The 12420-nt window shown below is 36.1% G+C and overlaps 1 protein-coding gene and 1 long non-coding RNA gene across 2 annotated transcripts; one reads left to right on the plus strand and one right to left on the minus strand.

Annotated features, from left to right (window-relative positions):
- Window positions 1–785: 785 nt before the first annotated feature.
- On the plus strand, window positions 786–3918 carry LOC109152935 (G-type lectin S-receptor-like serine/threonine-protein kinase At4g27290). Its single transcript, XM_019300638.1, has 6 exons — window positions 786–2081; window positions 2156–2418; window positions 2504–2714; window positions 2816–3053; window positions 3255–3408; window positions 3513–3918. The coding sequence occupies exons 1-6, from the start codon at window positions 815–817 to the stop codon at window positions 3822–3824; spliced, it is 2445 nt and encodes an 814-aa protein (XP_019156183.1). The 5' UTR covers window positions 786–814; the 3' UTR covers window positions 3825–3918.
- A 5315-nt stretch (window positions 3919–9233) lies between these two features.
- LOC109152942 lies at window positions 9234–10337 on the minus strand. Its single transcript, XR_002049437.1, has 3 exons — window positions 10282–10337; window positions 10002–10199; window positions 9234–9740 (listed from the first exon to the last, which is right to left on the minus strand). It is a non-coding gene; the product is annotated as an uncharacterized LOC109152942 (long non-coding RNA).
- Window positions 10338–12420: the final 2083 nt, after the last annotated feature.

Here is a 12420-nt window from a genome sequence, read left to right on the forward strand (position 1 = left end):
AAGAGCACTCTGATCTGTTCTTCTGTTAACATTGCATGCAAGTGCACTAGTTAGCCATGCTGGGAATAAAGGGGTAAATGAGTTTTTCGAAAGTGGGGTAAATGAGTTTAATTTTTCATTTGTATCTTATTATTTGATTTGGAATATATGCATCATTAGCTTATTGACAACAAAAAATTATGTTTCATATATTCTGATATTAATATTAAAATATAATTACAAATAGAAGAAATTATAAGAAAAACTAATTGCATTTATTAAATTTTTAATTTGTTGTTGGTTGGATATTATTCAATAATACATATATCAATTTACAACTAGTAAAATGGATAAGAATTGAAGGAATATATGAAGTTGTTGGTAGGTGAAGGTTTCACACACGGCACATTCTCTTACACCATATATGAAGTCAATCCGCGGTTCGCCAACTTCCATCATTTTCTTATTGTACTTATGGAGTGAACGATCCCAACTTGCATGAATTTTTTAGTGTACTTATGAAGTGAACGGTCCCAACTTGCATGATTTAGTTTCCATATTGTACGCCTAAAATATATCCTCCCCAACAAACAAACACTGAAACACGTACATAGTAATCCACAAACGACAGCGTAGAATTTTCAAGTTTACATGTTTGAAATAGTGACACAAGTTGTATTATTTTGATTTGCCAAAATTATTGCCACTATGACCTGCAATTCCGCGTAGTCTTAGCTCTTTGTAATCATATAAGGAATGCCAAAATCTCCATCTCAAAGTATAAACATCAAATTAAACAACAATTCTTTCAAGAAACTGCAGGTAGGGTGTCAAAATGAGAGATCTTTTCCTGCATTTTCTGTTCTCCTTCTTCTTGCTTTCCCATGCAAGGGATACACTCACTCCCACTCAATTCCTCAAAGATGGCGACACCATTGTTTCATCTGATGGGAGCTTTGAGATGGGGTTTTTCAGCAGCCCTGCTGGTTCTATAAACCGATACGTCGGTATATGGTACAAACAACTTCCTGTTCAAACAGTAGTATGGATTGCCAACAGAGAAACTGCACTAACCAACACAACATCGGCTGCCTTGAAGATGGTCGAGCCGGGGCGGTTAGTTCTTGTTGATGGCAAGAATGAGGTTATATGGTCAGCTAATACATCAACATCAGCTCAGAATCCTATTGCAGAGCTGTTGGATTCAGGGAATCTTGTGGTTAGAGATGCAAAGGATGAAAACCCGGAGAATTTCCTCTGGCAGAGCTTTGATCACCCAACAGATACCTTCCTTCCAGGCATGAAGCTTGGGAGGAATCTAGAGACAGGCAAGGAGGTATATATCACTGCAAGGAAGAGTGAAGATGACCCAGCTTCTGGGCAATTCACATTTGCTTTTGATCCATCCGGGTACCCACAAGGCGTAATCAAGAACGGCCCGGCAAAAACGTACATAACAGGGCCCTGGAATGGTCTACGGTGGAGTGGAACCCCTTCAATATCACCGGACAATACTGGTTACAAGTTCCAAGCGCACATCAATCCCAGGGACTTCTATTTCCAATACGAAATCGTCAACAACTCGTACTGGGCAAGGTTTGTTCTATCCAGTTCTGGGGATTTTGATTGCTTCGCATGGATGAACGAGACCCAAACTTGGGACACTTTCATCAAAGCCCCAATGGATATCTGCGACAGCTATGATAAATGCGGCGCAAATGCGTTCTGTAACGTGGCTAACTCCCCAGTGTGTGGGTGTCTGGAAAATTTTGTGAATAATACTAGAGGGGGGTGGGATTACTGGTCCGACGGTTGCCATAGAAGGATACCTCTGAAATGCAAGAATGGAACAGATGGGTTCAAGAAGTATTCTGGTATGAAATTGCCAGACACTACACATTCTTGGTTTAACACGACCATGAACCTTAAGCAGTGTGAGCAGACATGTTTGAAGAATTGCTCCTGCACCGCTTATTCGAGCTTAGATATAAGCAATGGAGGAAGGGGTTGTCTTCTTTGGTTTAACGACTTGATTGACATGCGATTGCTGTCTCAGAACGGGCAAGACATTTACATCAGACTCGATTCTTCTGAGATACCAGGTAACATCTATAGAATACATACAATTTTCTATGTTTTGTTGGATATAGTGACTAAAATTTTTATGATACTACAGAACCAGTTACAGAGGAATCTCATGCCAAATCGAAGGGGAAGAAAGTCAAAATCATTGTAGGTTGTTTGTCAGTGCTAACTACAATGATCTTGCTAGGTCTGTATGTTGGTTTGTACATCTACAGAAAGAATAAGAAGAAAATGATGAAGATGAAAGAATGGTTAGAATTACCGATATTTGACCTATCTATAATATCGAAGGCAACGAATAACTTTTCAGAAAATAACAAGCTTGGAGAGGGTGGATTTGGAGCTGTTTACAAGGTATGTTGAAATCTCATTATTTCCAAAACTTCTGTATGTTAAATTGATAACATAAATATAAATGTTATTTACTTCAAATTTTCAGGGTGTTTTGGATGATGAACAAAAAATTGCTGTGAAGCGGCTCTCAAAGACTTCCACGCAAGGTATAGAAGAGTTCAAGAATGAAGTCATTTGTATTGCCAAGCTTCAACATCGGAATCTAGTAAAGATTCTAGGGTGTTGTATACAAGGAGAAGAAAAGCTTTTGATCTATGAATACATGGCAAATAAGAGCCTGGATACCTTCATATTTGGTTTGCCTTTCTAATCTCCCTTATGTCAATGCACAATAATTACTTCAGTTTATATTTTGTGAAACCTTAGTTGATTAAGATCCTTTTGAATCTTTTGATAGATGAAGCAAAGAGCAAATTGCTTGATTGGCCAAAGCGCCATTTCATTATTAATGGGATTGCACGAGGACTAATGTATCTCCACCAAGATTCTCGACTAAGGGTCATTCATAGAGATCTTAAAGCTAGTAACATTTTACTAGATCACAATATGAATCCCAAAATTTCAGACTTTGGATTGGCAAGAAGTGTTGGAGGTGATGCAACAGAAGCAAATGCAAGCCGTATTATGGGGACACAGTAAGTGTATACCTTAATAATATTGTGTCATTTATGTTGGAGCATTATCCATTTTTTTTAACTCTCTTAATACAAATGTTTTCTTTTTTATGCAGTGGATACATATCACCAGAATACCTTAATAATATTGTGTCATTTATGTTGGAGCATTATCCATTTTTTTTTAACTCTCTTAATACAAATGTTTTCTTTTTTATGCAGTGGATACATATCACCAGAATATGCTGCTAAGGGAATATTTTCAATAAAATCAGATACATTTAGCTTTGGGGTTTTAGCATTGGAGATTGTGACCGGAAAAAGAAACAGAGGATTTTCTGATGATCCAGACGATTGTCTCAACCTTATCGGTCATGTAGGTCTAATAAACAACTTGTGTGTGTGAGCGCATATATATAATTTTGTTTTGGTGAATTACTTTTATTACTTCTTGTTGATCTAATAAATTAATTTTTTTAGGTATGGAGGTTGTATAAAGAAAACAGGGCGTTGGAATTAATTGATGTACATCTTCTAGATCCATCATGCGTATTATCCCAAGTTCAAAGGTGTATACATATTGCACTATTATGTGTGCAGCAACATCCAGATGATAGACCAACCATGTCTTCTGTGGTAACAATGTTGTCCAATGATAATAGCTTACCCGAAGCAAAACAGCCAGGATTTTTCATAGAACAACAAAAAGTGAACGAAAGCGATTACTCTTCAAGTACTCAAGGAACGATTTCAAGAAATGAATGCAGCATCACTATCTTGAATCCTCGGTAGAGTGCAAGCAATGATTTCCCTTTTAAGTTGCTTTTATTTCCTTAATACGTTATTGAAATGATTGATATTTTATATAAGGGAGTGTTCTACTGTTCTATAAGGTAAGTTAGGAAGCATTGGATAGTTGTCTTACTAGGTGTTTGATTTATTTCCTTTTACTTTCATCCGATCAATGTAAATCATTTTGAAAATGTATATATGATCTTTTGTACAAATATTTTTTTTTATTTGTATATATAATCTTACCTAGAAAAGAATCACAAGGAGGGTAATCAGTTTAGATTGGAATATAGTTGATTGGCTCTAACAAAAAATGTTAATAAACAAATCTCATAGGTGTAGGGGCGGATCTACAGTGGGGCTACCCCTCTCCTCCCACCCCATCCCCATATATAATATCCTTGTGTATATATAGTATGCATGTTTAGATTTAAATAAAATATACATATATATATATATATATATATATATATATATATAAATAATTAAAATATGTGCTAGGTAAGATGGTAAGTTATGCCTTTAACATAGGAAAGATCATGGATGGGGTCAAATCTCATTAGTATTTTCATTTTTATGCTATTTAGAATATAAAATGTGCAAGCCTTCTTTTATATTATGTTTCATATTTTGTTATGAATATTTTTTTAAATAAAGTTTTAGTTTTTCACTCATATCAAACAATATTTATTGCTATACTCAGCTCCTAAGACCTACTTATAGGGAGTCAAAATTTGAACTATATGACTAACAAATCAACTGTCTGACTAACTTGGTCGGAATGGTCAGAGTTGCTCCAATTGGCTTATTTCCTGATCTATAATGTGTGGGTGTGCAATTTTTGGGTTAAATTTTCTTACAAATTAAACTAAGAAAAAACTCTTTATCATATAACTGTCGGAAATTATGGAATTTCCGACCACCTGAAAGTGATATTACATCAAGTCGAAAGCAAAAAGTGGTCGGAAATAACAACAAAGGTTTTTCCAAATACCAAAAGTGGTCGGAACAAGACTTTTAACTTGATTTAATATCACTTTCAGGTGGTCGGAAATTCTATAATTTTCAGAAGTGTACAGCTGCCAACTTGGGTTGCTCTGAGCCTTTGATGGATGATGTTTTGACTCTTTAGAGACATATAGCTTGTTTTGTGAAGTATTAGAAAGGAATTGACAAGGAAGTTGGGAAAACAAATCAAAAACTATTGAGGTCAAGACTAGAGAGTCTTCTCCGTATAATCCCAGGACACATGTTAGCTAGACCACCTGAAAGAGTATAAGATGATCGGTACCTTACCCTCTAACGAGGTCGAGGTCGGGTTGATAAAGAGGCGAGTCCTCACCTACGGACCTACACGCTCCAAGGAGAAATGATATATAAAAGATCGTACAACGAAATCTTGCTACGATGCCTATATCCCGATGAGACGAGGTCGGCCATAGATGCCGATACTGAGATACACAAAGGAGTTGACTCGGCACATCAACTCATCAAGGGGCCTATAGCATGGCCCATAGGGCAATCATGCATGGTTATCTTTGGCCGAACATGGCCAAGAAGTGCGTTGATTATGCACGAGGTTGTTCGACTTGCCAAGAATTTCAGATCGGCCTGGGCCGACCAGCCACCAACTACACCCCCATTAACCGGCCATCCTATTCTCAAGATGAGGGGTTGACAATTAACATAGTTGGGGCCTTATCCATGGGGTCGAGAAAAAGAAAGTAATGTACTTGATTATAGCAATATACTACCTTACAAAGTGTGTAGAGGCGCAACCGCTAACACGTATATTATATGGGGGCCGGGCTAGAAGCAAACAATTTGTGTACAAAAATATTCTATGTCGGACTCAGCCCTCCAAGCTTGTTGCAAAGGTGAAACTTTATTATTACTATTTTTTGAAGTAACTTTATTTCTTTTTTGCTTACATAATAATCAACATCATATTTCAATGTTAAAATGTTGAGCTCAGTCCTCCAAGCTTCTGCTCAATATTTGCATTTTAGAGGTTTCCGCCTAGGGCAACCATCAAACCAGTAATCCCACCCCTCTCTAGTATTACTCACAAAAATTTCTAACCATTTCACCAATTGAACTAGTCTTTTTAAAATGAGTTCGACCTTTAGGTTAAGCATTTTGACAATTGAAGGGTGTTCTCCATTTATCTATTTCATCTACCCATATACGGAGACACGGAGTATATAATAAGTGTAAGTCTTGTGTGAGATAGATAATACTTTTCTATGAATCTATAACGCGTATTATATTTTAACTATAAATATTACCCATCAAAACTTACTCTTACAATAGTTGTACACATAGGGAGCGTTTGGTTCACAGAATGTCAAATTATCTTAAGGAATGTTATATTGTTACGAATGTTAGATTTCTGTATTTGGTGAAATATGTAAATAAAGCCACGGTAATAAGACAAATTGATTAAAATGTCAAAAGTCCAAAATTACTAATAAGATCAGAGAATGTGAGATCAGATTACCTAAGAAATTATAGGGTATCTCACATTCCCTTCCAATAGTAAAAACTTCATCCAGATATTATGTTACATCCCATGAGAAAATTACATAAACTGAACAAAACATAAAAATCTTATATTCCTAAACAAATATAATCTTAGTTATCTTATATAACTTGAACCAAACACCCCTTACAACCATCATGAATAAATTCGTTCTAAATTCTAACAATAAACCCGTAGCCTACATTCATGGATTGTGCAGGAGAGCATCGCGAGATTAATTAAATACAGACCAATCAACGGCTGTTCTTCCCCATAATTTGTAGCTGCAAATCAAAACAACAATTTAGTTACACAGCTAGATGAAATAAGTAAGCTCTAAATATTAAATACATATATATTGAATATATATATTTACCCTTACCGTTTCTTCTTAATAGGTCGAAATATATACAACAACGTGTGTATGTATTCTCTCCGAATTGATTGTTTCACCATTATTTATAACCAAAATGGCAAGAGGTTGTGATATATTTCGGCAAAATGGAAAGGGGTTATATTTATAGCCAAAATATGAAGAGGTTGCAATATTTATAGGCGAAAGATATGGGTGATGATGGATAATCACTATGACTATGAACATTAACACGCAAGTCTCACTTGCGTTCAACTTTTGGTACTTTCACGAGACCCATTGATGGGTCTAGTCAATCAGGAGACAGCCTTCTCGTCTTGCGAGCTGACAGCCCATGTGGGTTGTGTCGGCTAACATTTGTATAGTGTGTGATTTTGTTTTAAATATGAAAATTAAAATAAATAAATTGTTCAAATTGAGATGTTTTTTGGTTAATATTTAGTATTTTAGTATTAATTATTAAATAATTAAATAGTTTATAATGATTGAGTCTTAAAATTTTTTAAATAATTTATTTTAATCACGAAAAAATAAAATGTGAAAATAGCGATGGACAATTTTCGTTGCTAATTTAGCGATGAAATAGCGACAAATTAGTAACAGATTTTAATTTTCTTGTTAAATAAATATTTAGCGACGGAGTATTTTCATCGTTAATTACGTAACTAATTTTAGCGATCAATTACATTATTCTGTTTTAACTTTTAAGATCAAAATGACTTTGTTTTAGAATGTAGTTCACACAAGTGTATGGACCGTACCGTTAGTGCCTCACCATCAAGAATTTGATCCTATGACCTCTCTCAAAGAGAGAGACAAACATTAGGGTTCGAACCTAAGAGCTATGCGGCTCGAGCAAAAAGTGTTTTGCACACGTCAAAACTTATTCTTACAGTAGTTGTACACTTAGGACCATCCTGAGTAAATTCGATCTATCTACCCATATATACAATTGTGCATCTATTAAAAACCTGACAACTTGCCATTACCTCACTCGTATTTATGATGACAGAAATTTCAGCAAACAGGCCTATTTTTCCGGCAAATTATGATGTGCATCCGTATGCACCATGCATGGTGTATACGGATGCAAAAACGACGTCGTTTTATTAAAAACGCGTGTCTCACTTAAAAAAAAAAAATTCAGTTTCGATTCTCAGCAACAACATATGAACTAAAATTCCAGAATCGATGAACTAAAATTTCATAATCTATGAATTAAAATTCCAGAATCTATGAACTAAAATTCTATAATCTAATCTATGAACTAAAAATTTCAAAATGAGTGAACTAAAATTCCAAAATCGATGAACTAAAATTCCAGAATCGATGAACTAAAATTCCAGAATCAATGAACTAAAATTTCAGAATCTTTGAACTAAAATTCCAGAATGAATGAACAACATAATGCTGTTGAGGGAAATCGAACTTGATTTTTTTTTTTAAAATGGGATGCGCGTTTTTAATAAAACGACGTTGTTTTTGCATCCGTATGCACCATGCATGGTGCATACGGATGGTGCATACGGATGCACAGCATAACTATCCCATTTTTCCAATCCTCTTAAATGGACATTTTTAGAGTTGTTGTGCACTTGTGCTTGTAGAGTTGTAGTGTTGAATTTTCAAAGTAGATAAACAAATAGCTCACCCTCAAAAAAGTAAAGGGCTTGTTTGGTTAATGACGGATCCGCTAAATTTTGACGAATTTGCCATTTTCAGCGTTTTGACTAAGTCAAAACACTGAAAATATTGTTTGGCAAATGGCAGTTTGGAGCAGCGGATTTGCTCCAAACCACCAAGTTCCAATACGCTGCTATTAGCAGCGTGTTGTTATGGCGTTTTGGGGAAAGAAAAGTCTTTCCCCAAAACGCCCCCAAAGTTTTTCGCCCCTAGGACTCTATATTCGACCCAATATGATTATGGAAGATTTTTTTTTTTTTTTTTTGAAAACAAATATGATTATGGAAGATAAATTACGACAATTCAATGGTCTTTTAATTTGGAGAATTAAAGCGATAAACAAATAATTAGTGGGAAGAATTTGTCTCATTCATTCAAGGGAGGTTGGAGCAATCCCATCAAGGCTTTGTTTGAAATATTTATTCACACATGGAGGAGAGAGGGTATGAATTAGAGGAGATAGGAGGGAGGAATGATACTACATGTACTCTCACTTTCTACTCTATTTTATACTCCCTGCTGAAGTGTCGTTATTTGATTGGTTTAAATAACAAAGTGGACCATTGTTTTTCTTCATTCACTTAAATACCAAAACCGGCCTATTGCATGATGTGGCCATCACCATACAATAGTCTATACAAAGTCCACTTCCAACAATGCAAAAATCAAGTCAATACATAAAGTCACTTCCTAATTGCAATAAAAACATTCTAGCATCCTAACAAGTAAATCTAATCCTAATTCCCTAAGAATTAGCTAGACATTGTCACAATTGAATAGCTAAGATGAAGAATCAATGGAAGCATTTGAAATGAATAGTAAATTACAATTTAAATGAATACTTAGCTTTGAAAACACAATCTTCAATCTCCAAGAAAATCTTCAATCAATTGTAGTTGAAATCCCCCTAAGAATTCTTAGATCAAGGTGTCAAATTATTCTAAGAATCCTCATGAGGATTCTCTCTCTAAAATCTAAAGTACAAGATTGAAAAAACTGTAAAAAACTATCTCCTAACAAATAAGAGCAAAGCCTTATTTATAGCTGCAGATTTTCCTTCAGCCGCACTCAGCTCACCACTCAGTAGTGCCCGAGTGTCACGCAGGCCACCACATGGTAATGGCCTGCATGACGAGGCAAAACTAGCGCGTAGAAGTTCATGTCACGACCTCTTTTACTGCGTGATGTGCTGCGTGGCTAGCAGATCAAGCTCGCAGAAGTTTGTGTCACGAGGTCGGTCACGTGGTACTGGTAATGCGTCGGGTGATGATCCAATCCCACATTCTTCCTATTTTGGCTCATCCCTTGATCATTTTGTCCTTGTTTTGGTCCTTTGTACCTAACAAATACAAAAGTGTCTCAACATTAGCACTTCAACTCAATTTATAGCAATTAGGCCATTCTAAGGACAAAAATTAAAGCACAAAACTCCTCCAAAACACCCCAAAAACATAGTGTATTTGGCGATTATCAAAATATCTTTCCAATGCCATTAGAATCACTTGATTTGGACATTCCTACGATGGGATATGTTTAAAATAATGAGACATCTCCAAATAGAGAAAAATGCAGAGCAAAATGAAGTAACGCTGACACTCACGGCCCGAGTGTTAGCGTGAGCCCTGATCTTTTGTTCCTTTGGGTCTCGGGTTATGTCATGATACTTCCAACTTGGTCTTTTTCACTTTCTTGATCTCTCATGACTCCCCAGAACACGCCTTTGATGCCAAGATGACTTCAAAACACATCCAATTGAGCTCCAATTTACACGATGTTACAATAGATGCCTCCAAATCACCTAAATGACACAAAGGAATCAAATAATTAAGCATATACTTAGCTTCCAATTAACATGAAATCATATGAATTTGATTGTGTACATAAAAGTAGTAAGAGTTAATGCTTGTCAAAGAGCTTTCATTTTTCACCCTTTTTCTGGAATGAAATGTTAGCTGTTTATAGATTTTTTTTCTTTTCTTTTCTAGACAAAAATTTATTGTTTATAGATTGAGACCAAGACTCCGTGCAAAGATACAAGTTATGTCACTATCTCATTGTGGATTACCCCTTTGTTGGGGAAAGTATTATACACGTTGAACTCGAGAGCGACAGATCAGTGACGTTTATGATTTCATATGTACAATGAGAAATTGTGTATGTGTAAACATTCAACAACATTAAATATCAGTTTTCAAAAAAAAAAAAAAAAAAAACATTAAATATCACTTACTGCAACACACATGCAATGGAGTTGCCCGCCCTAGCACGCATGGCAACAATTACCTAATGATTCTGTTTAGTTGGATATGATGCATAGTAGTATTGCAAGAGAGCCTTAGTATAAATAATATGGAGTTTTTTTTTTTTTTTTTTTTTTTTTTTTTCTTTTTCTTTTGAAAGGAAAAGATTTCATTAATCAATGGAAATTAACTATTCAATACAAAAAGGAATAGAAGAAAATTAAATAGAGTAACTAGACTGGGAACTAACGGCTCTAGCAGCTAAGGCATGAGCAAGCTTATTCGCTATTCGAAATCCAAATATAAATACGGAGTAAGTTTTTATATTGTACCCAAATATAATTTCCACTATTCATATTATTATTATTATGCTATTTTAGTTATTAATAATTGTACTTGATGATCAACTAAGCACATAAGTATATAATATTTAATAGTCATATACATATGCATTATTTGAGTGATAAAAATTTATTCGACCTTTTTATGTACTTACCATAGCACATTGCGTGAACTAAATGTTGGAAAATTAGCTTAAAAATGACATAAAATGGCATTATAAGTGGCTACCTTGTGGTACAATTATCAGTGGGGTCCACTTCCGATTTGGGTCGGGTCAAAGTGGATTCGTGTTCTTCGTAGTGAGACGAAGAGATTGATATATTGTACGCTCAAAACGGATAATGGGTGAATGAGATATTGATTCTCAAAGTAGACCCATTTGAATTGGGAAATGAAGGGAAAATGTAGGACTTTGTCCCACATTGGTTTGGAAACAAGATTTGCCCCCCTTATATACATGAGCTCATTTCAAGCTTGTAGAATTGTATAGCATAGAGGCTCTCTCGCGGGTGCAAATCAAAATCCAACTAGAAGAGCTCAAAAGGCTTGAATCAAGCCTGAGCTCGCGTGCGCCGGCACCTGCGGGCACGAATGTCGTTCGGAAATTGGCTGGCCGTGCGGGTTAGGTTATGCCAAACTTCGGTATCATTTTCCATCTGTTATAGTCACTTGGTTCGGCCACAACCGAACCGAGAGCACCTACTCTCGTGTGTAGCATGAGAGGTTGTGGTGCACGGAGAGCTGTACTACTCTCGTGTGTAGCATGAGAGGTTGTGGTGCACGGAGAGTGAGAAAAACGAAGGAATTCCAGTATAGTTTTCAGCTTCAAAACTTCTTCTTCTACTCTCTTCTTTCCCTAGCTGTGTTCCAGCTTTGTTTTGTTCACCGGGCTCTTTGTTTAGGTGCTTAAACAAAGAGTCGTAGCACGTTTTATCCTGGGAAACCTAGGCTACAACGCTCCTAGCACTTGTGGGAGGTAGCAAATAAGGTTTTAAGGAAAACAACCTTGTGTTCGAACTCGTGCTAAAGCCTTCACCCAAACACTCAACTCTTTTCCTTCCCGGTTTTCTGTTTTCCCTAAGTTATAATAATTTTCTGTAGAATTATTATATTTGGGGATTTTTCACCTTTTTACCCAACAATCTTAAAACCTTATTTACGTTTCCCGTTGGTTGTGTGTCTCTAATTTCCTAAGAGAAATGGAGAATCCAGTTTTGTCAGCTCTCGGGGAGGAGAATGTTGTTGAGAACAACAATGGTGGGAATGGCAATAATGTTGCTAATTCCCAAGCTACACCAGTGAACGTTGGTTCACAAGATGGTGGGAGCACCGAGGGATATATTCCCATGACTCGGGTACCTACGGTACCGAGTGGTTCGGCCGAAAGACCGGAGAAATTCATCGGTATTGGATCGAATTTCAAGAGGTGGCAGCAAA

The sequence above is a fragment of the Ipomoea nil genome, unplaced genomic scaffold (assembly GCF_001879475.1).
Source record: "Ipomoea nil cultivar Tokyo-kokei standard unplaced genomic scaffold, Asagao_1.1 scaffold2480, whole genome shotgun sequence".
NCBI classification, from domain to species: domain Eukaryota; kingdom Viridiplantae; phylum Streptophyta; class Magnoliopsida; order Solanales; family Convolvulaceae; genus Ipomoea; species Ipomoea nil.

Coding starts and splice junctions, on each gene's coding strand:
- LOC109152935 (XM_019300638.1), top strand. CDS start 815: ATGAGAGATCTTTTCCTGCATTTTCTGTTCTCCTTCTTCTTGCTTTCC. Junction 2,715..2,815: donor CCTGGATACCTTCATATTTG/GTTTGCCTTTCT, acceptor ATCTTTTGATAG/ATGAAGCAAAGAGCAAATTG. Junction 3,054..3,254: donor AGCCGTATTATGGGGACACA/GTAAGTGTATAC, acceptor TTTTTTATGCAG/TGGATACATATCACCAGAAT.